General features: G+C 41.8%; 1 protein-coding gene across 2 annotated transcripts in view; it reads right to left on the bottom strand.

Moving 5' to 3' along the window:
• shq1 (SHQ1, H/ACA ribonucleoprotein assembly factor) overlaps positions 1-25,390 on the bottom strand; it is a 120,629-nt gene that overhangs the window by 27,258 nt on the left and 67,981 nt on the right. For both annotated transcript variants that reach the window (XM_048547956.2, XM_048547957.2), the window contains exon 11: positions 14,525-14,645. In XM_048547956.2, the coding sequence (XP_048403913.1) occupies positions 14,525-14,645 (121 nt within the window). The remainder of the gene's footprint in view (positions 1-14,524; positions 14,646-25,390) is intronic.

Genomic DNA, 25,390 nt, shown 5'->3' with positions numbered 1-25,390 from the left:
GACTTAAAAAGGGCGAGATACCTCTAAGAGATGTTCAGCTTTAAGCCAGAGACCACGTTCTTGTTGCAAACACAAAAGCAGATATAGTAAAGAGCATTCTTCAATGATCCATAAGATCAACAAAGAATACCAACAGTAAATCTCGTCATTCTCAACTTAGTTGTGGATATTGCATTAGCTGGTCCTCAGACTAATGCACTGTTGAACTTGAAACTTTGCTCCTGATACTTGGAAATCAAAAGGCAGAATTAACAATTTGATCGATGGACCATGTTGTCATGTTGAGGACTATAATTACGAATTGTTAGCCTAGTACAATATCTGAATCTTTAAGCTCTCAACCACTTGGGCCTTTTTGGTACATCATCCCTCTGGTTGCAGAAATCTCTGGTTGCACTCTGCTGAGCAATTCAGAATCAATTGCTATGAGACAGCAGGAATTAAAGTGATGCACCTTCCAATTGCATATATAGATTTCTGCTGTGTAGCTGTACGCTAGCTTTATTCCAAATCCAGAACTGGGCAAGGAGCTGTATAAAATACATGGTTAAAATTTATGGTGCTAAATGTCTATTCGCACGTGGCAGTGCAAACGTAAGCGCAAGATTAATTGCCTTTATAGCGATAAAAGATCAGACATTTGAGGACAAAGTGCAGATGCAAATCAACAACAGGCCCATTGGAAGGTCTTTGTTCCAACTGTAGTTAGAACAGAACCCTCTGGTTTCCTCTGGTGTGTGAAAATTGGTGTGGGGGTGGCAGACAGAAAACAAAAATAATAAATGCAGGAAAGCATGTACACATCATGTCTGATGTTGAGCAAATGAGGGAACAGCAATTCACCGAGGGCCCCTACTGTCAGAAGATGGGAACTGTAACACTTCACTTGCTGTTTGTGCAGAGAAAACTTTGCAAAATATTTCATGTCTTAAGAAATCTCTGAATAGGATGAGGCAGCTGTCAAATTTATTTCTTGACAATAAAAACACCTATACTGAAATTTTCTGCAGCTTCAAAAAAATGTTGGTTAACATTATATTACTTATTATCATCTTGTCGAAAATCAACAAAATCTGCTCACGATACCAAGAGAAATCATTAGGTCTTGAATCCAAAGAAAACAGATGGCCTCTTCACAACCACCCATACTTAATTCTAGTATGATTTATTTAACAACAAAGTGAAATAAGCTTTATCAAAATGATCTCCTTCAGTATAACCTTTCACTCTACAAGAATAAAACTGCCAAAAACAAAAGACCTATGAAAGCAAAAAGAGGCAAACACACCCCAACAGATTTAGTATTGTGATCTTTCTCTACAGCAAGTTAACATAATTCAACACGATGGTGCACCTTATATTTTTAGAACTGATTTACTGTAGCTTTTAAATCCATTTTGAAATAAAGACAAAATATTTTCCTTTTAAATGAATGATAACATCAAACTGAACTGAAAAAAGATTCTAGAGAACAGATATTGGCAACCCACTGCCTTATTAGTAAGGACAAGATTAACAGCTTCCCTCAGTAACCTGGAAGCTCGTTGATTTATATGCAATGTACTCAGTGGGTACTTCCATCAATCAATAGAGACTTATTGCACCAGATATGCTTTCAGTGAACTGATGTGTACAATGGAATGAAGATCCTTTCCCATATGCATTGTGATCCTTAACTCAGTCAACATTACACAAGCATCTGTGTTATCAAAATACAACTGAAAATGGTTAGTTTAAGGATCTATGCAAGATTCAGAGGCTCCACAAGTTTTTAAAATCTGTTATCATTAACACAACAGAAATACATTCAAGAAATACAAAAGTTTTCCATACTAAAAAGGGAAATATTCCTGAGTAAGAGAATTCAACTACTTGGCTTGGAAATACTTCTCTGAAATGACCTTCCGTTTTTCACCCCTCCTCCACTGAAGGAATGATTGATCATCAGCATAACTACTGCAGTCATCCAGTACTTCTGTCAAATGGTTACCCTTAATATATTGTGTGAACTCAAGCAGGGAGCTTCAGTACATTGGCTTATTGCAACTGAGCCGAAACCCATCTATTACCAAAACGTCTGTAGGTAAGAATTTTCCAGCAGGTATTTCATGTTTAAAGAAGGTAGAAAGAAAAGGTGAGTTTAACTGAAAGTGAAACTCATTCAATAGGTGCATCTTTTTATTTGACAGCATGGATTCAAATGATGTCATAGACTGCCCTCATTCTGTTCAAGTCACATTCTCAAATTGAGAACAAGACTCTGGGCATGCATGGAATCTCCTACTCCCATAAGAGGATTTGATTTCCAATATCTAAGAGAACATTCACTGTTAAGAGATAGTAAAAACTGCCGATGCTGGAGTCAGAGATAACACAGTGTAGAGCTGGAGGAACACAGTAAGCCAGGCAACAGAGGAGCAGGCAAGTTAAGGTTTCGGGTCGGGACCCTTCCGAAGAATAATGTTGGCTACCTTTCTCTATTGTACCACTGAGTAATGAATTTATTTTGCTATTGTTATCTTACCTTCACTTCCTACCTCCACAAGGAGTTCTAATTATTTCAGAGCTCCCTTCCCCTCTCCCATTTCTGATGAAGGATTCTAACCTGAACCGTCAGCTTTCCTGCTCCTCTGATGCTGCCTGGCCTGCTATGTTCCTCCAGCTTCACACTGTCATTTCAATGCTAATAATCTATTGTGAGGGCCTAAGGGTAAATCAATGACATGCCGCTGTTATCTGAATTGGTATATATTTTGATCTTCTTAGGACCTCATCAATGTTGTCAAAAGGTCAGGCCAGAAACAAATGATCTGGATTGGATACAGTTAATTCAATTTACTGTTACTTTTATATTTTTGCATGATTAACAATGCCATTCTCAGCCACTTCAGTCATCATTTTGGTCATCAATTAGCACACACTTAACCACTCTTTTGCATTCTTTTCTATCTCACCTTACTTGCAACAAGCATTTATCAAGCACTGAGATAACATGGTGTAGTGCTGGATGAACATAGCAGGCCAAGCAGCATCAGAGGAGCAGGAAATCCGACGTTTCAGGTCTGGACCCTTCTTCAGAAATGGGGGAGGGGAAGGAGATTCTGAAATAAATAGGGAGAGAGGGGGTGGTGGATCGAAGATGGATAAAAGGAGAAGATAGGGTGAGAGGAGATAAACAGGTCAAAGAGGCGGGGATGGAGCCAGTAAAGGTGAGTGTAGGTGGGGAGTTAGGGTGCGGATTAGTCAATTGAGGGAGAACGGACAGGTCAAGGAGGTGGAATGAGGCTCGGAGGTAGGAGGTGGGGTGGGAGTGGGAGGAGTGAATCAGTCTGAGGAAGGACGTACAGGTTAGGGAGGCGGGGATGAGCTGGGCTAGTTTTGGGATGCGGTTGAGGAAGGGGAGATTTTGAAGCTTGTGAAGTGCACATTGATACCATTGGGCTGCAGGGTTCCCAAGTGAAATATATGAGGTCCTGAGATAACAAGTTGTTGAGCTGGATGGACACAGCAGGCCAAGCAGCATCAAAGGAGCAGGAAGGCTGACGTTTCGGCCTCGACCCTTCTTCAGAAATGAGGCTCTGTTCCTGCAACATTCGGGTAGCATTGGTGAGACACTGGAGGAGGCCCAGGATGGACATGTCGTCCAGGGAGTGGGAGGGGGAGTTGAAATGGTTCGCGGGCAGGAGGTGCAGTCATGTCACGAACCGAGCGTAGGTGTTCCACAAAGCAGTCTCCAAGCATTTTATCAAGCACTTATGGTCAGGGACCATTCCAACACAATGGATTGGAGGTGCTTATTGCTGCTGATTTGGGGTAACAACAGTTCACCATTTACAATTTTTAGTGTAAATTGTGAATGTACTTTGCTGGAAAAAAAGCCCTCCAATATAAACTCCCCATCTTAAAAAACAAAACTTGTCGAAAATGCCTTGAAAAAATGGCAACCCGTTTAAGAAAATGTGTTCTGCATTCTTATATTCAGTCAAGTTGCAAAACGTGGATAGTCGGGAATGCTTCACTGAAAGGTAACAAAGAAATATTCAAATTACAGTCTAAATGACTGAAAATTTCCTTTCAGGATGATTATTCCTAATATACATTGCTTGTAAGTACTTCCCTTTTGCAGATATAAATGTACTTAGAACAGTCAAGCACAATTTGAAATCCATCTTCATTTTCATTCGACAGTTCTAACTGGAACTATGATCAATCAAACACAAGACTAACATCTCCCAAGTTCAGATTCAGAAGTACAAGATCAACCAGGAGATGAAATACTGAATTCCTACCAAATCTAACATGTTGTACTGTATGATAGCACAGACCCTCCTCAATACTGTGAAATACTTAGATCTAGAGATTGACAGATGCAAACACATCCTGGCAAGTCCTATTACAGTCTTAGCAAAAAGCAATGTTAGTAACTTTGCTATGGAAAAAGTACAATTTAAATATGGATTAAGGTTGCACTAGCATGTAATAAAGTCAAGTAATGCAATTTCCTATAGAACAGAACATTCCAACTTGGATTCCAATTTGTGTTGCATTACTTGGTCACCATCAGAACGGCATTGAGGGCACTACATTGGCAGCATACCAAAAGTAGGAGAGACAGCAAAAGGGAGAGATTAGATTAGATTAGATACCCTACAGTGTGGAAACAGGTCCTTTGGCCCAACAAGTCCACAGTGCCCCTTGGAGCATCCCACCCAGACCCATGCCCCTATAACCCACATACCTCTGAACACTACGGGCAATTTAGCATGGCCAATCCACCTAGCCTGCACCTCTTTGGACTGTGGGAGGAAACCGGAGCAAACCCACGCAGACACAGGGAGAACGTGCAAACTCTGCACAGACAGTTACTCGAGGCTGGAATCGAACCCGGGTCCCTGGCGCTGTGAGGCTGCAGTGCTAACCACTGAGCCACCGTGCCGCCCTTTTACAGAGAGAAATAGAAAATTCTCAGAGCTCCTCCCAGCTCTCTCATGGATGGTGTTATCAAGAATAAAAAGCTTATCAGCTCATAACATACATAAAACATTAGTCACTTGGGCGGTGCCTGAAGAGAAACATGGAAAATTAACTGGCACCAGCCAACTTTGCAGTCAACAGCCATTGATTGGTAAGAGCATACTGACCAGGGGAGGGTTCTTTTGAACAATCGTAGCTATTTCTTTGAAACAAACTGTGCACATTGATTTTAAAGTTTTCAACTTTGAAATCTTTGGATAAACGGAGGGATTCAAACTCGTAAGCTGTTCTTTATGACACAAGATGGGCTAATCAGAGGATCTGATCTCATCCTTCCAAAATATTAACTTTATGCTCTTCCTTTCTAGTTATTATTGATACCATGTCCGGGCCTCAAGCATCTCCCATCTTTCTGGATGTTGTGTACCTTCTGCGTTAACAAATAGTTCCTGACATCTATCCTATGATTGCCCCTGATAGATCAGAACCTGTGGTTAGTGACCTGCCATACACAGGCCTGCATTTCAGAATCTCTTCCCAAGTCCCTCATTTTCTTGTCTGAGGACCCTGTTAAAATTCAGGCTTCTTCCCAATGTTTGTCAACAAATCCAGAAAGAAAAAGCTAGCTTTCAGACCAAAACCTATGAATCGAAATTTGACTTTACAGAAGATTTGTGAGCAGCAAACAGGCCGAAGTGCCACTTGGAAACAGTGAATGCTTTCAGCGCTGAAGCGCGGCTTAGAAATGCCAAAAACTGTAAATGACATTCTCTCTCCTCTTTGGAGCTGGTACAGAATATCATGCTGGCAGACAATACATAACAGTCTGAAAATGATTAGTCAGATTTTTTAGATAAATAAGGTCAGGCAGATCCAAGGGGAAACTAGATGGGATGATGGCACATCTTAATTTTACATAATCCATTATAAAGCAATAACTATGAATCATTAATCCTCTAACATCTTTCAATCATGATCTGAAGAAAATCCTAGTGAGAAATCAAAACCTTAGTGAGAGGCCTTCACTAGGCCCAAAGTCATACAAAGTAGCAAAGTAGACTGCCAAAGAACATACAATTTAGATTTTGAAGATGAACTTGGTACAGTGGAAGATTTCCTTCATATATGACCATAGAACGTAGGACAATACAGCGCAGAACAGGCCCTTCGGCCCTCAATGTTGTGCCGACCTGTGAACTAATCTAAGCCCCTCCCCCTGCACTATCCCATCATCCAAACGCTTATCCAAGGACTGTTTAAATGTCCCTAATGTGGTTGAGTTCACTACATTGGCAGGCAGGGCGTTCCACACTATTGGTCAAACCAATTTCGACAATGCTAAGGTGCCCTTTCAGATATGAGGTGAAACAAAACTAGTAAAAAAGGTACCAATGTCATTAAACTGGTTGAATAAAATAATATTTGAAAAGATATTGAATAGTATTTGGACAACAGATTAGCTGAAGAAACAATTAACTGGGGAGTGATCTCTCTCTAAAGCCTGGATAAACCACCAAACCACTTTGTTCTAGCACAGAACAAGCAAATGGGTTCATATTTCTCGTATATCGCTTCACTGCTCACTTTGAATTCAGGGACATTTGTGAAAAGCCTACTGCCACATTCATTTCACCATCCCCTTCTCATTATCATGCGAGGAGCAGAATGTTTTCCCCATATAGGGCACCTGCTATAAACATCCAGCTCTCGTGTCACATACAGCCCAGACCAAACCCAAAATAAATTTCTCTGTTCTTCTCTAACGTTGAGTTAATGCCAACTTTCATTTAGTACAATGTAATGCTCGATGTTCCAATCTCTAAGAGTCAGACCTTCTGAATGACAGTTTCTATTCCAGTAACGCTGAAGGGCAGGCAGTTTTGTATCGAGAATGTCATTAAGATGTGGACATTTGGACTGCCTATTTTCATATGGTCCTTGGAGGATGGAGATGTACACAGCTGTCATCCGAGAAACCTAAAAGCTGAACAGCTTCTAAAATGTTAGCACAAAATCCAAAAAGGAATGGCAAAGGGACAATGTGAAAGATGCATTTCCATGGTCTTTAAGTAGGTGTTTCATTTTACCAGGGGAGAAAAGCACACAAAAGCTTAAAACAATTCCAAACGTCAAAAAGGTTTTCTACTTTAAGAAGTTCATTTTAAGTACTCTGAAAAAGGACAACTGTCCAAAGAAAATGGCATATTTGGAATGGCAACAGTATTATGATTGCTAGATGTAAGATGCTTATGTTTTGAATGCTTTTTTTAAAATTGATGGTAAAGTGGAGTATTTGATAGATGCATGTGACCTCCCATTTGTTTTATGTGATTGGTTGCCATAGGATCGGGGTTGGGATTGCAAACGATAGACGGTCAAATAGTCGGCAATTACCCAACTTGCCCCTGATCAGACCTAGTCCCATTTACCAACATTTGGTCCATATCCTTCTGAACGTTTCTTATTTGTTGAGTGGAATGTGTGTTTTCAAATGGGATTAGTTGAAGCAGATTCAAAGTACTGACTTTGTTTGATAACAAACAGTGTTTTTTACTCAACTGTTACATGAATAAACTCTGTGGCATAGCTCCATAGGTCTGCACATGGCAGACACCAGCTGAATTGGAATAGAGGGGGATCGGCAAAGGATTAAGGGTAGGGATTTCTTCAATCTCTGCTCACTTGACCTGGAAACAAAAATCAGGACTGTGAAGAATGAAAAGTCACCAGAGTGTGCCTTGCTGGTGTATATCAATTTGATTGTACCTGGGGTTCTGAGTGAATGGATCTTTTTTTAATAAAGAAAATAACTCACGGTGGCAGGGAAGGGAGAGACTGATTAATAGCTGGGAGGAACTGAAAACATTACAAACATTAAAGAATGACAGCAGTGCAAAGTATAAATGTAGGTGTGGTTCACTTTGTTAAGTAGATCAGAGACAAACTCAACAGTTTGTAGGTTATGAACTGCCTGCTATATAATGCGTTGTCAATGTTGATAAGTTACAGTAAAACCTAATCAGTAACACCTGAAATGTCAAAACTTGCCATGTGATTGTTTGCACAGTTCACTGTTAAGGCAACTCGCCAATACTGTCACAAGAGTTATTCGGGTCAGTAATATATGCTGGCTCAGCCAATATAGCTCTCATCCCACAATGAAGAATAGAAAAAAAATCCATCCAAAAAACCTCAGTCTCAGAGGCAACACTATTAAGAACATCGCTGACCCGAACATTACCAATCAATTCCGAGCACCACCACTGCTCCTCGCAGACCATCATAATTTACAGGCACTATGCCTCTCTATACTGTTGAAGGACCCATCTGAGCAGTCAGAGTCATATAAAACACAGAAACATACTCTTCAGCCCAACTCATCCATGACAACTAGGTTTCCTAAATTGACCTAGTCCCACTTGCCTATATCCATCTAAAGCTTTCCTCAGTGGTCTACTGAACGGTAATGCTTTAGTTTTGGGAAATCCAAGGGTTAATACTGATAATTTGGGAAATATTCCAGGAGTTTCAGAAGGATGAAACAAACAAAAGGACTCCTATAACTGGGTTGGTGTTCCCAAATTAGTGGCAGAATGAAATCAGACTTGTCAAGGTTCCAAAAACATATTCAAACTGAACAAGTTGGTGTGTCTGGACAGTTAAGAGAAATTACCCCACATTCTACCCGTGTTATAATTGTTCAGCTGCCAACAAAGAAGTGAGCCATTAAAATAACATTGGCCATCAAGAAACTAATTACAGCATAACTATTCCCTTCCATCATATACATCTGTCAAAATCAGACACAAATTAATTCTAAGGTGACATGACAAAATAAGTCCAATTGGTTGATGGAAATAAACATTAAGTGAAAAAAACATTAAGTGAAAAAAACATTAAGTGAAAAAAACATTAAGTGAAAAAAACATTAAGTGAAAAATGAACCACTGTGAAATTAAGGCTGCTATGATGTTTGTCTGACGACAAAACCACAAATTTCAGACAAAGCTATAACAACTTAAGAGACTGGTGCCCTTAGCTGATCAATGTCTAAACATGGAGATTGGAAACTTAGAAACAAAAACAAAATTAAGTACAAACACAACTATGTTCCTGAAAACAGACAAATATGGAGATAGACATATCTCAGATGAAAAAATGTCTTTGTACTTAGTGCCTTTCATAACCACAGGACATGACCCTGGTCCTAAAGTGCTTTACAGTCAAATCAAGTACAGGCTGGGTATCCTTCATTCACATGTTCATAAACCAAAGAGACATGAAAACTGAAGGGTTTTTTGAAAGCAACACACTGTTGTTGGGATTTTTGGGAATTCCCTCTTCGGTCTGTTAAGACCAGGTAAAGTTTTCTTCCCCCAGAGGACCCATCCAAAAAAAAAACAAAAAAAGGTGATCCTGAGGTTTTCGGGAAAAAAAGATTCCCAACCTGTCAGGTCATACAGCACAGAAGAACCTTTGGTCCAACTTGCCCATGGTGACCAGATCTCCCAAACTAAACCAGCCCCTCTTGCCTACCTTTGGCCCATATCTTCTAAACCTTTTCTGTTCTCGTACCTGTCCAAATGTCTTTTAATGTTATAACTGTACCTGCAATTACCATTTCCTCTGGTTGTTCATTCCAGACACGCAACACCCTCTGAAAAACTTGTCCCTCAGGACTGTTTTAAATCCTTCCCCTCTCACCTTAAACCTATGCCATCTGGTTTTCAAGTCTGCTACCTTAGAGAAAAGACTTTGGCTATTCAAATCTAATCTATAGCCCCTTATGATTTTATAAACCTCTAACGTCATCCATCAGCCTCTGACACTCCAGTGAAAACAGCCCCAGCCTATCCAGTGCAAAAATTAAGTTGCTGGAAATGCTCAGCAGTCTGGCAGCATCTGTGAAGGAGAAAACAGAGTGAACGTTTCGGGTCCGGTGGCCCTTCCTCAGAAGTGGCCTATCCAGTGTCTCTTTATAACTCAAACCCTCTGTTCCCAGATACATGCTTGTAAATCTTTTCTGAAACCTCTCCAATTCAATAATATCCTTCCTTTGGCAGGGAGACCAGAACTGCACAGTACTTCAAAGGTGGCCTCATCGATGTCCTGTGCAACCTCAACATGATGCCCCAACTCCTACAGTCAACTGAATTATAGTCAGTCACTCTTGTAATGCAGAAATGCAGCAGCCCACTCGTACAAAGCCAATCCACACAGACAACCGAACTAAATGTAAACTGTGAACAAAGTTATGGTAACCTCAATAATATCTTATGGACAAAGCTCTCAGAAAACTCAGTACAAAACCGACAAATCGATGTACAGCGATAAAGTCTATTATGTTACTCAACTCAGAACAGATTTGCACTCTCACACAAAATTGATAACAGTTTCAAATGAAAACTGCAATTTCTTAGTCATAGAATCCCTACTGTCTGGAAACAGGCCATTCAGCCCATCGAGTCCACACCAATCCTCCGAACAGTATCCCACCCAGACTCACCCTCCTGCCCTATCACTGGAACCCTGCATTTCTCATGGCTAATCAACCTAGTCTATGCATCCCTGGATTTTATGGTCAATTTAACACAGCCAGTCCACCTAACCTGCACATCTTTGGACCACAGGAGGAAATCGGAGCACCCAGAGAACATGCAAACTCCACAGTCACCCAAACGTGGAGTCAAACCTGGGTCCCTGGCACTGACAGGCAGCAATGCTAACCTCTAAGCTACCAGGCTGCCCAAGTGTTACTGTAATTCATGACTGCCAAAACCAGTATTATTTATTGATATGGGTAGATTGTCTGTTAATAATCCAGAGTCATTTTTCAGTTAAATTGCTTCCTCAACACCTCTATGGCCAATTTTCAATCCAAACCAAGTTTCAGTTCTGAGTTAAAAGGCAAAAAGTGCCATGATCAAAGTTAGAAAGCTATTGTGTGGTTATTTCATTCCTAACTGATCAATTCACAGCAAAAAAATCTCTATAACCTGATATTAAATTTATCAACCAGAGAATGAAGTGTATGAATACAGAGCCACTCATGTGGATAATGGAAATAACACAGTTGAGGAGCAAGGGGGTTCTGCTAACATTTGTATTCAAGTATCGCATTCACTAAGAAAATAGCTGGGTTTTTACTGCAAGTAACAGAGCTGACACTGGAGAAAAGTTCTAAAATGGGAGTTGGCCACCTCACTGATAGAGCCTAAATCAGGAGCTTTAAGTACTGATTTATGGATTTTGTGTGCAGTTCCCAAGCAGATTACTGGTGCTCTGGCAGCACATTCAAAAACACTTCTCAGTCACTAAGCAAATTTACTTCACACTTTATTCTAAATGCCATTCTGGGTCTTCCCACCAGCAACACTCCCCCGATGGCTTATTTAAATTGGCAGACTGTGGATCTCCCGATGCAGGCACTATCCAAATTTCATTCAACTCCACATTTACTCTTCAGCGGTTTCATCACATGCCAAAACCGTTGATATTGCAACTCCAGCCCAGCACACCAGCCATTCTGATTATAACAAGTAATTAGCTGCCTGACTGCCTTCAACCTACCTTCACCATTTAACTGTGTTCTGTGCAAGACCCTGATACAATATTTGGTAATTAAAGAACACTGTTCTTGGACCATTATTGAACTGGTCACCACCCACTTGGATTCAACTAGCCCAAAGCAGATCTTCTGAAGAGCACAATGAAAAGAGCACATTCTGTTAGTTGTAAGGAGTCACAAACGTACTAAGAAACTGCCTAAGAGCAGATAAAGCCTAAGTTACTGCTCTAAATCCTACTGCCCAAAATAAAAGACTGAAATAGGACAGTCTGAATCTTGCTTTAAGTGTGATATCAGGCCTCCGCCCATGTCAACCCAGCCAATTACCATCCCCTCTCACCGCTCTCCTGGAGAGACGGGGGACGGGGGACGGGGGAGAGAGCGGGGAGGAGAGGGGAGAGGGACTACTCCATGTCGTTTCCCCTCCTTCCCCCTCCCCGACAACCCACACTCGAAAGCAATGAAATTCCATTGAGTGACTACTGATCCATCAGCCCTGATGGCCCGACCAGCTTCATAAAACAGGCCATCAATACCACCCAAGATTTGCTAGTATTAACTTAAACTGGCATACTAATTATGAGGACAACACTATACAAACGGCAGAATTTAGTATACCATCTCAGAATACTGGTGATTTTATTGTGGACTCCACGTACCAACCATCCAATTAGCACCTTGTTCTCATGCAGTATAAATTGCTGTTTCCTTAAGAATTAGGTATTCTTGCAATTCCGTCCTGATTAGGCCAAGATATAAAGCTCCACAGCATGTCTCTTCAAATGTAGGGAAGCTCTGTACTGCCAAGCAACCATTTAGATGCTTATCTACAGAAAATACAATGTAGGATCGCAAGAAGTTCCAGCTTACGTGAAGCTACACTTTATCAAATGACAAACACACTTTTCAGGGATATTCAAAACTAAGCACAGGCGCACCAACACCCTTTGCCCTGGATTCTGTGTAGATCGAATTTCAAGTCAACATCAGTCCAGACAAAATTTGGACGAAGGCAAAAAACTGAAGCCCTAATAAAGTGCTGGCATGCACCTGAATGTTAAATGGCTCATAATTCCCCACCACAATATAAGTTAAGTTCTGCTGTGAAAAGCATGTCATTCCCCCCCCACAGTGATCGAGAACGCCCTTGACCGCATCTCCCGTATTTCCCGCAACACATCCCTCACACCCCGCCCCCGCCACAACCGCCCCAAGAGGATCCCCCTCGTTCTCACACACCACCCTACCAACCTCCGGATACAACGCATCATCCTCCGACACTTCCGCCATCTACAATCTGACCTCACCACCCAAGACATTTTTCCATCCCCACCCCTGTCTGCTTTCCGGAGAGACCACTCTCTCCGTGACTCCCTTGTTCGCTCCACACTGCCCTCCAACCCCACCACACCCGGCACCTTCCCCTGCAACCGCAGGAAATGCTACACTTGCCCCCACACCTCCTCCCTCACCCCTATCCCAGGCCCCAAGATGACATTCCACATTAAGCAGAGGTTCACCTGCACATCTGCCAATGTGGTATACTGCATCCACTGTGCCCGGCGCGGCTTCCTCTACATTGGGGAAACCAAGCGGAGGCTTGGAGACCGCTTTGCAGAACACCTCCGCTCAGTTCGCAACAAACAACTGCACCTCCCAGTCGCAAACCATTTCCACTCCCCCTCCCATTCTCTAGATGACATGTCCATCATGGGCCTCCTGCACTGCCACAATGATACCACCCGAAGGTTGCAGGAACAGCAACTCATATTCCGCCTGGGAACCTTGCAGCCTAATGGTATCAATGTGGACTTCACCAGTTTCAAAATCTCCCCTTCCCCTACTGCATCCCTAAACCAGCCCAGTGGTCCCCTCCACCCACTGCACCACAGAACCAGCCCAGCTCTTCCCCCCCACCCACTGCATCCCAAAACCAGTCCAACCTGTCTCTGCCTCCCTAACCGGTTCTTCCTCTCACCCATCCCTTCCTCCCACACCAAGCCGCACCCCCATCTACCTACTAACCTCATCCCACCTCCTTGACCTGTCAGTCTTCCCTGGACTGAACTATCCCCTCCCTACCTCCCCACCTATACTCTCTCCACCTATCTTCTTTACTCTCCATCTTCGGTCCGCCTCCCCCTCTCTCCCTATTTATTCCAGTTCCCTCTCCCCATCCCCCTCTCTGATGAAGGGTCTAGGCCCGAAACGTCAGCTTTTGGGCTCCTGAGATGCTGCTTGGCCTGCTGTGTTCATCCAGCCTCACATTTTATTATCATTAATACTATCACATCGTCTGAGATTCTACTCATCATCATGATCGAAGGAGATTTACCAAGCTTGTTTCTTTCCCCGCAAACAGTCATGCATATTTCAACACACGCTCAGTGACTTAAAACAGAAGTCTGCTTGCAATGATTTTGTGAGCAGCCTTCCAAAGCTGTCACTTTATGCATACTTCTATTCTCTAATAACCTGACACCGAACTTGAAACCTTTGACTTCAGACTTGGTTACCTGCCACATTTTTCAACTTTATAAAGATCGTTCATATTGTCAAATGGTGGACAGCTATTTGAAGCACAAAGTGACATTTTATAATGAATATTTTGTCTGAAAATATCATGTCGCAAAAGGAATCACATCAAAATCTTTGAAGAGATTCCAAGACTTCAGAATTGCCAGGGAAAAATTGACAACCTGAAATATGATCCAAAATACACCACCTGAAAAAAGAGTAGCAGCTTGAAGAAAGAATGATCTGTGGAAGAGTACAAGAATAAGTTTCAAATGGCACGTTTTGGCAACCACATAACTTTTCCTTATACATATTCAATCAGGTACAGTGTCACCTAGCAACCCTATTCAGCTATGCAAATAGCTGAAAGAATTTACACACGGTGGGCCACAAATGTTCTGCCAGTTTGCAGGCTGCAAAACTGTCCTTGGAGTTTGCTGAGATTACACAATCACTAAGACTTACTTCACTTTCTGGATCCAAATGCAATAGTCTGTGATATAGAGGTCATTCAAGAGGTATGCAGGGTCACTGTCTCTGAAGATCTTATGGATGTCCAGAAGGGACTTCAGAACAGCAGACTTACCTAGATTAAAAAGAAGATAAATATTTAAGTAAACCTTAAATAAACACAGCTATTTTCACCAAGATATTAAAATAGTTCAAGATGCTAGCTATACAGAATGAATCACATGCAGCATCAAAAGGTATCAAAGCAAAAAAGACATTTTTCATAATCAAATCCTACAATCTGAAAAGAAAAAACAGCCTCAAATGCTATAATAGGGATTTTTGCACTTAAAAGACAACCATAAATAAACTAATTAAAAACTGCAATGTAATGATTTGCGTAATGACAGAACCAGCTTTCTGCAGCCCCTGTTTCTTGCTTTGTTGACAACTCCAGTTATTTAATCATGCACTTCTAAAATACTGTAGAATAATTCAGAAGCTATCAGGCACTTGCCCCTTGCTAATTTCTAAATGGCTCCAGTTGCTATAATGTGTATAATCACAAGCAGATTAGCATCTCATGGTAGTAACTATTAATTAATTATATTTTTAAGCATGTCCAAAGGAAATATTTTTGATAATTTAAGATGTATTTCATGGCGTTCCTTACTTCCAAATTTTACTTGGATTAGATCAACTAGAGAACTGCTGTCAGAAATAATGGGAACTGCAGATGCTGGAGAATCCAAGATAACAAAGTGTGGAGCTGGATGAACACAGCAGGCCAAACAGGAGCACAAAAGCTGACATTTCAGGCCTAGACCCTTCATCAGAAAAGGGGGATGGGGAGAGGATTCTGAAATAAATAGGGAGAGAGGGGGAGGCGGATTGAAGATGAATAGAGGAGAAGATAGGCGGACAGGAGAGTACGAGTGGGGAGGTAGGGAGGGGATAGATCAGTCCAGGGAGGGCAGACAAGGTCAAGGAGGTGGGGTGAGGTTCGTAGGTGGTAAATGGAGGTGCGGCTTGAGGTGGGAGGAGGGGATAACTGAGAGGAAAAACAGGTTAGGGAGGTGGGGACGAGCTGGGCTGGTTTTGGGATGCAGTGGGGGGAGGAGAGATTTTGAAGCTGACGAAATCCACATTGATAACATTGGGCTGCAGGGTTCCCAAGCGGAATATGAGTTGCTGTTCCTGCAATCTTCTGGTGGCATCTTTGTAGCACTGCAGGAGGCCCTGGGTGGACATGTCGTCGAAGGAACAGGAGGGGGAGTTAAAATGGTTCGCGACTGGGAGGTGCAGTTGTTTATTGTGAAGCGAGCGTATGTGTTCTGCAAAGCGGTCCCCAAGGGTCCGCTTGGTTTCCCCAATGTAGAGGTAGCCACATCAGGTACAGCGGATGCAGTATACCACATTGGCAGATGTGCAGGTGAACATCTGCTTGATAATGGAAAGTCATCTTGGGGCCTGGGATGGGGATGAAGGAAGTGGTGTGGGGGCACTGTAGCACTTCCTGCGGTTGCAGGAGAAAGTGCCGGGTGTGGTGGGGTTGGAGGGGAGTGTGGAGCGGACAAGGGAGTCCCAGAGAGAGAGTGGTTTCTCCGGAAGGCAGATAAGGGTGGGGATGGAAAAATGTCTTTGGTGGAGGAGTCGGATTGTAGATGGCGGCAGTGTCAGAGGATGATGCGTTGTATCCGGAGGTTGGTGGGGTTGTATGTAAGGACTAGGGGGGATTCTCTTCTGGCAGTTATTGTGGGGGCAGGGTGAGAGGGATGAGTTGCGGGAAATGCGGGAGACACGGTTGAGAGCATTCTCGAACATTGCCAGGGAGGGGGGCATCGAGAAGAAGGGTCTCGACCCGAAATGTCAACTTTCCTGCTCCTCTGGTGCTATTTGGCCTGTTGTTTCAACCAGCTTCACACCGTGTTATCTCATCATTTGTTTTGATTGGTTCTGATTTGGAGATTGCTGAGCAATGAAGAACGAGGACATCTGGGATGTACAGGAGTGGAATGCCTCATCCTGGGCGCAGACGCAGCGGGGGCGAAGAAGTTGGGAATAGGGAACGGAATTTTTGCAGGAAGGTGGGTGGGAGGAGGTGTATTCTAGATAGCTGTGGGAGTCGATGGGCTTGAAATGGACAGTTTCTAGCTGGTTGCCTGAGATGGAGACTGAGAGGTCCAGGAAGGTGAGGGATGTGTTGGAGATCGTCCAGGTGAGCTTGAGGTTGGGGTGGAAGGTGTTGGTGAAGTGGATGAACTGTTCGAGCTCCTCTTGCGAGCACGAGGCAGCGCCAATACAGTCATCAATGTACCGGAGGAAGAGGTGGGGTTTGGGGCCAGTGTAGGTGCGGAAGAGGGACTGTTCCACTTAACCTACATAGAGGCAGGCATAGCTTGGGCCCATGCGGTTCCCATGGCCACCCCCTTTGTCTGTAGGAAGTGGGAGGAATCAAAAAAGAAGTTGTTGAGGTTGAGGACGAGTTCCGCTAGGCAGATGAGGTGTCAGTGGAGAGAGACTGGTCGGGTCTGCGGGATAGGAAGAAGAGGAGGCCCTTTAGGCCATCTGCATGGGGAATGCAGTTGTATAGGGACTGGCTGTCCATGGTGAAAATGAGGTGTTGGGGGCCGGGGAATTGGAACTTCTGGAGGAGGTGGAGGGTGTGTGTGGTGTCATGGAGGTAGGTGGGGAGTTTCTGGACCAAGGGGGAGAAAATGGAGTCCAGATAGGTGGAGATGAGTTCGGTAGGGCAGGAGCAGATGGAGACAATGGGTCGACCTGGGCAGGCGGGTTTGTGAATTTTGGGAAGGAGACAAAAGCGGGCGGTGTGGGGTTGGGGAACAATGCTGTGGTACTTTTTCCAAGTTAAAACATTCTGCAGGTCCAGACATGCCATCTCCGACTGCTACAACATGCATTTTCTGGAAACTGCTGTTGTGTATAACTGATGTGCGATAAGCACTGAAACTCCAGCTTCCCACAAATGCACTTATGCCCTCATTTAATTATCTAGAAATATTTAATACTTGCTTTTACCAGTGATTCAGCGCAGAAGTTTTGTACTATGGCCAATCTGTACTCAACCAGATAGTTCAAGTTATTCAGACAGTCTGAAAGGGCCCTTTTATTGCAGCGGTGGCATCTTGACCTTTGAGCCAAAACGCCCAGGTTCAAGTCCCACCTATTCCTGAGGTGTGCAATATCTTGGTTGATTAGAAAATAGTTAGAAGGGCACAAGACTGTGAACATTAAGCTGAAATGGAAGGCCAATCTCACTGCAGTTCCGACATGTTGCTTAGGAATCTACTGCAACTACGAAGCACAGCTCAAACTTTGCATTTCTCAACAAGTGTTGTGGCCAAGTGAGGAGCAGTGAACTTCCCTGTGACTCCCTGGTCAGTCACAACAAACATTTTTGGAATGTTTTAAATCATGCAGCTATATCATGCTTCAATTAAAATATAGTACTAGTCAAAATTACAAAGTCAATTACAAGGTTTTCTGGAGCAAGAGGAGGAAGAAGTTTATTTAACTCATTAATCCAGGGAAGTACTTAACAAAAAACACAAACAAAACTAAAGTTTTAACAGGGTAGAATGTCCAGTACAACAAGATGAACAATATACGTTTTGCAAAGTTATTAGAGCTGCTACCGTTGGAATTGAGACAATCGACTTGATAGCCAAGTCCTCAGCAATAGAGGAGTTTGTATAATGTTCAAGTCCTCCTCAGCGAATCATTGTTTCTTTAACTTGAGGTGAAAGTGGGGACAGAAACAAGCTTCTAGATTCTGCTGTTATGAATCCCTTTCCTTTCTCTGCTCTGCCCAATAGTTATTTGCTTGAAATACAATTCACTCACTTATTTCCAAGTATTAGGAAACCAAGACAGACTGCTGAACCAAATCAGCCTTTCTACCTTTGCATTCACAACAAACCCTTGAAGACTCCCAATAGTTACTCCAACAGGTCCCAGCCAGACTTTTGAAGAACCCATCCCAGACTTTGTGAATAATTAATTCCAGGCAAGTTTTGTTTCTTTAAAAAAAAAACTGAATGATTTATTAAATACACAATAACCTTGGCACAGAGAAAACAAAAGTTAGCTGATTGATGCCAATGCATTAAACCCAAGAGGTTTGTTTTCAGCTGCCATTCACTCAAAAAGACAGGCAGGCAAATAAACACAGTTAAGGGATTAATAAAAATAACAAAACTGGCCAGAATACTGCAATGGTTTCAATTCACATTGTTTCCCAGGCATAGATGGAGAATCCTTGGTTGCTTTTCTGAAACCAAATCAGGGCCACCTTCTGATTCCACTCAGGTAAAGTAATACGTCTGACTCTGCTTTCAATTTTCTTGAGTTGGAGCAGCTGGTGAGGGAGATATGGCAGGGAGTTTATTTTTATTCATTCACAGAATGAGGGCGTCACTGGCTAGGCAGCATTTAATGCCCATCCCTTAATTGCTCAGAGGGCAGTTACGAGCCAACCACATTGCTGTGGGTCTGGCGTCACAAGTAGGATGGCAGCTTCCTTCCCTAAAGAGCATCAGTGAGCCAGATGGGCTTCCCTCCACTGACAATCAGGGATAGATTCATGGCCGTCATTAAACTTTTGATTCCAGATTTCAAGTCTTCATGCTGTGTCATCAGCTGTCCAAAAAAACCCAGCTTAAAAGAAAACAACTTCAATTCTGGTCTTGCCCCGAATGACTGGCCATTACTTCTCCCAATGCCTCAGTTACTATTTAACATTTGTCATGTGCTTGACTACATCGTCTCTTCCAGACTTTACAGAACCAACTCCCAGGTACTGACCTCATGAATAGCCAACTTTTGCTACCTGTTTAAACACAATGCACTTCCCAGGATCACGGTGTCTGTAGGAACCCTTTTAAAATCAAACCAAGTCCGCAATTAACCTCCAAGTCCGGTCTCACAAAAATACAAAAGCTTGCTTGGTCTATTCTTTTCCTTTTACTACAAACTTTTTCAAAGTCCACAAATCATCCACAGTTCCAACTTAAAATTTATTAAAGAAGAACAAGAAATGAAAATAACGAACAACCAGCATGGGTTCAAACACAAAGTCAGGCATCATCATATTTTGAGAGCTCGATAATCTGCAGGCATCTTTCATCCAAATGGGAGAAACTTCCAGACAAGGTGAAAAGAAGAAAAAGAAAGAGACTATTTTTCACATAAGAGTTTCAATACCTTCTGAAGCAACGTTAACTTCAGCTTAGTCTGTCTTTGACTATCTCATACTGGTTTCATGACACTGACTCAAGCTGCTCAGGTGACCATTCATGCCACGATAAGTCAGGGAGTTTCCTCCTTTTCATGAAACCATTTTAGTCCATGAAAGATCTCATGCAATGAAGTCAGATGACACAAGTTGGATAGCAATATGTTACCATTATCGTGACAAGATTGAAGTTAACACATTACATCAACAAACTTCAAATAAATGTGAACTACAAACAACTTTCTCTTAATTTGTTTCCTGCTGTATAGACTTCCAGTTCACAGCAGCAATGTCCATAACTCAAAGTTAATGCTGCACAGCTCAGAGGGAACACTGACTACAAGTTGTTTCAGCACGAAACTACATTAAGCCCCAAGGTTGGTTGGCTTGCCGAGCTGGTTTGTTGTTTTGCAGACGTTTCATTACCATGCTTGGTAACATCCTCAGTGCAGCCGCCGATGAAGCGTCGGTGTGTTTCCACGCCTGGTTTTTAAACTCGGGGGTCCGTTGAGATAGATTGCCTCACTTCCGGTTTTCCTGCGTAGTGGAATGTATATGTGGTTGGTTTCAATGTGTTTATGAATAGCATGCTTCGTGGGTTGCCGTGCTTTCAGGAATTTTCGTGTTTGTCTCGGCCTAGCCTGTCCCAGGATCTTGGTGTCGTCCCAGTTGAAGTCGTGGTTCTCTGTGTCCATGTGGATGGAGATGTGTGAGTATTGGATGCAACAAGCTTCATTGGAGGCTGCACTGAGGATGTTACCAAGCTTGGTAACAAAACATCTGCAAAACGTCAAACCAGCTCAACGATCCAACCAACCTCAACACCCACAACCCAAGCTACAGATATAGTCCAAAGCCTTATAAACATTAAGTCCACTAAGAAAATACAAGTGAAATGTGCAAGTTCAAACTGAAACTGGGCTAATTATCTATTGCATAACCAAAATGTCATGGAGATTATTTAGCAAAGCACCCCAAATACTATGCATGTTTCAGAGACAGAGGCAATTCTAAAATACACACATCACAAAGCGTGCTTTTATTGTTACTTGCCTACTGTGAACTGGAACTGAACAGGGAATACTTGCTGGTCAAACCTCAAAAGGTGAGTCTTTAAATCTTTCAAACTTCAGAGCTCAGTGTCTGAAACATTGAATTCTAAAACAGTCAATCAGAACTAATTAAATGCTTCTTTCTGCAAAGACCCACCTTTTTTTAGGCTATTATCAACGTAAAGCAATCTTATCTTCATCCAAAAACCCACGCATGTAATTTCAGGAAAAGGATACAGTACAAGTTGCAACAAAGTGCTGACCCTTATTTGTTTACCATTCTGTTAGGGAAACTTCCCCATCATTGTCGCCAGAATTGAACAGAGAGAACATGGACTTGGAAAAATTGTTCAAGGATTTAAAAAGCGCCTCCTACCCAAGAAAGACACTCTCAACTACCCCAGTCTAAAAGTACATGTATGGATTGTGTCAGGGAGCCTAATCAATTTTAATTTAAAAAAAAAAATCGCTTAGATAATGTATTTAAGAGTCTCCAGTGGACCGTCACGTCTGCAAAAGGTCACTTCTCGCACTTTGACTTCATAATACCACCAGCAAAATGGTTCCACATCATTCTGTATGAGTTAGCTTCAGGTGGGTGTTTTTGTTTCTGTTAAGGATATTTTCCCCTCAAGTATGTTGCATTTCATCATCCTAGGTGCAGAATAAGGGCAAAAAAAAACAGTTTCTAAACATTGAAATTCATTCTGGTCATTTTTCAGCTCTGGCCTTTTGCTGAATCTCTTCATTAGTACTGTTTAACCTCATCGGAAAGCAGTGTCCATTTAGTGTCATTAGGCTACTGTTTCAAGTTCCATTCCGACCTGATCACCTAACATAGTTTGATTCATTAGTGCAGGACCGATGGAGTGTCACTGGTGGATGAAACATGAAAACAGAGAATCCATCCAGTTAGTAGTTCACAAGGAAATAAAAGACTATAAAAGGCACTTAATCCTTCAGTGCTGGCCACATTTCACCTTTCAACCTTTAAAGTCATTTATCTGGTCCATCTGCTATTTGTAGGATCATGCATTAAAAAAAACACAGACAAGTGATCTCACTTTAAACAAGTCAATCACGAACATGTACATCTTGGAAAACTGATCAGGCACAAAACTGATTTAAGCTCTTTCTTTCTCTCAGGTTTTATATACATCGACCGGTACATGAAAACAAGTGCATTCTAAATCAATCGCAATTTCAGTTAGTTTCAGTTTAGATATTTATAAATCAACCTGTTCAGATGTTTTGACACAGCTTTCAAACGGTTAGGACTTGAACCAGGGTCTATGTGGCTCAGTAGTAGGGATTCTACCACAGAGTCACAAGAACCCTCGCTTCTGGTTAATGGGGTTTAAATGAATCTCCATCATCTCAATGCAATTATGCACACAACCAACATAGCAGAAGTTCGAGGCATGAAGAGATACATCACAAGCTGCAAAAATGCAGGTTTATTTCAACCACTACTCTAACAGTTGTCTCTCAAGCAGCTTCTTGTCCTTAAATGCCTTGTTATTTTTAAAACTCAGCTGAAGTTTTACATGAATTGCCTATTAAGTCTACCACAGAACGTTGCAGCTTTGAATTATTAATACCGAAAGTACCCTTTTACCAATCTGATAATTGTTACTGAAATGTCAATTCATCCTGTTTGCCATGCAAGGAAACAACCTGAACTGCTGGGTACCCTTGTTGTGACTAGGGTTTGATTTTTAAATTTTCTTTTGATATTCCCTTTTCTCCCTCAAAGAATGTTTTCTTCACTGCTCTACTGCTCTTCCTCTGCCTATTTTGAATGAAGTTCACTCTACTTCTTGGTCATTCTTCTTTTACAATCCTTAAATCTCTCTGCTTTAAGTAGGCACACTGTTGATGTGATTGCTCACTAAGGTCCCAGACACCTGCTTTCCCTCATTGTCATTAACTTGCTCTTTCAGCAAACTGCAACATAGATTTTATTCAAATCAAAAAGGGCAGAGGAAATTTTTACCAGAACGTCAAGTGAAAAGCCATGCATCAGCAGGTTTCAGTCTTTTTGTCTAAAATCACAGGAGATTAAAACATTCATCTTGACAAGAGCAGCAAAACTATTTCACCGCAAATTTTCATGATATCTGTGATCAGGAATAAAATCTTCTAATTTGTTTGCCAATTCCTAGTCTATCATTTTAGGAACAAAACACACATCTAATACAAAAAGTAGTTGATTATGTCAACACTCCATCCTGAAATTTCATTTAAAAGCCTTGTGCCAACCTCAAAATGACAGACTAAGAGCAAAATACTGCTAATGCAGTAAACCTCAAACAGAAAAAGCTGGAGATACTCAGCTGGTCTGGCTGCATCTGTGATAAAAAGAGTTAACTTTGAGTCTGCTTTAGGAAATGCTCAAATTGGTGTGAAGGCAACATATTTACAGTAAATGACAGAAAATCTATGTACAGTGTACATACTTGAGTTTCCTCCAGATGTCAAGTCTCCATTTTGGCATGATTGAGAGAATCTCTCTCTCGAAGAACCCAGTTTGTGCCACTCAAATTCAAATGTCTAGCAGATCATGACATTGTCATACAATCATCCTAAAGAAAGCACGAACAGAAGTTGCTGGAAACGCTCAGCAGGACTGGCTGCACCGAAGAAGTATATAAAAATCAGAGTTAACGGACCCAAAACGTTAACAAATGATTTTTTTTTCTTCAGATGCTGCCAGACCTGCTGAGCTTTTCCAGCAACTTCTGTTTTTGTTCCTGATTTACAGCATCCGCAGTTCTTTAAAAAGCTCTTCTTTTGGTAAAGAGAGCAGATTGAGAAAAGGCAAAACAATTAAAATGATTATTGAGACCTTAAGATTAATTTATTACTTCAACCCCCAGGTAGTTTGATGATAAATGCAACAGTGGCACACAGTTAACTGCAAAGATAAACTAGAATATTCTGATGATCTAGCAGATTTCAATTGCAGCAATAACAAATCCCCCCTCAATTATTTTTTAAATTTATTTGAGAGAGCAGGTAAGTTCTAAGCCAGGCTTCCAAATTCAGTATGATCTTGTTAACTGAAGCTGAAAATAAGATGAGCTCTCAAACGTACAAACATCAGTGAGCAGAGCCAACTTGTTCAATATTCTGTCATAGGACAACTTTTTCAGACTTGGAATTGGTCTTGTTAACCTTGGAATTGCTACTAAAGCAAAAGGTATTTTCTTTAATTAAGGAGACAAAACTTGTCTACGCCAGATGTAGTCTCATCAATGTCCAATGCAGCTGCAGCAAGACCTCCGTAACTTCCATATTCCAACTCCATGCAATAAAGATCAACATTCTATATGCCTTCTAATTACTTGCTGTACTTGTCTGCCTTTTTTTGTATAATTGAAGAGGGAGAATATATATTGTTAAATCTGTACAGTCCAAACAACTGTTTTTCCAGTTAAAAGAATTAACAAAAGTAGCTAAATAGATCAACATCTATAATTCTGGCATCATTAAGTGGGCAGTATTTTAACATCATTGCACAGGATTCTGATAAAGAGAAAGTTGCCAGAATTTAGACTGCACCATCACAGGTAGCAATTTAAGGCCAGAACTGATTCAAAAAGATGGCCGAGTGGCATTATCGGTGGACTGTTAGCCCAGAGACCTGGATGTGTTCTGGGCATGTGGGTTCGAACCCTATCATAGCAAATGGTGAAATTTGAATTCAATAAAGTACCTGGCATTAAGAATCTAATGATGACCGGGAATCCATCGTCAATTGGTGGAAAAACCCATCTGGCTCACTAATGTCCTTTAGGGAAGGAATTTGCCAACCTTACCAGATCTGGCTTATGTGATTCCAAACCCACAGCAATGTGATTGACTCTGAACTGCCCACTGAGCAACGAGGGATTGGCAATAAATGCTGGCCTAGCCAGCGACACTCTCATCTTGTTAAAGAATAAACAAGATCTCACAAATGAAATGTGAACCGATAAAATGCTCACATCAAACCAACAGCTACAAAGTATTCAATTAATTGCCTTAGAGAAACAGCCACAAATTTTGACTTTTACAACTTTGAGAGCAGCAGAGCCACTGGGCAAAATTTATCTAGAAAGCCATAAAATATAAAACGTAAGACAAACAGAAGTCAAAACTGTAACCTAAGAGGCTATCTCTTCACTATCACGCCCCCAAATTCCCTTCCAGGATGATTCAACTTGGCACAGCATGTTCTTCCTTCTAAATGCAGTGCACATGCACCACAACAGGTACTAACATTGTGCAGTCTGCAGACTGCACAGTTTTAGTAGTCTCAGAAATAAAAACACTTCAGGAGAGTCCAGTTTGTTACCTTGTTTTTGGAAGGAGACAGGCAGAAAAGAGGGGAGAAAGGGGCAACAATGGTACAAAATATTAGCTCTCTTTAACTTTCAGGATAATATTCAGCTGTTAAATGGATATAGCGCTCCAAATCTAGTTATCCACAATGCTTAGGGCATGATGCATCTGGTTAAAAAGGTCAGCACTGACCTTTGCTTGTTCTTTATAAACTGGTCAGGCTCCTTTCAAACAGTGAGAAGGGATCAC

Source organism: Stegostoma tigrinum, chromosome 11 (assembly GCF_030684315.1).
Source record: "Stegostoma tigrinum isolate sSteTig4 chromosome 11, sSteTig4.hap1, whole genome shotgun sequence".
Taxonomy (NCBI): domain Eukaryota; kingdom Metazoa; phylum Chordata; class Chondrichthyes; order Orectolobiformes; family Stegostomatidae; genus Stegostoma; species Stegostoma tigrinum.
The sequence above is the reverse complement of the archived record's forward strand: the minus strand, read 5'-3'. Positions and strand labels throughout refer to the sequence as shown.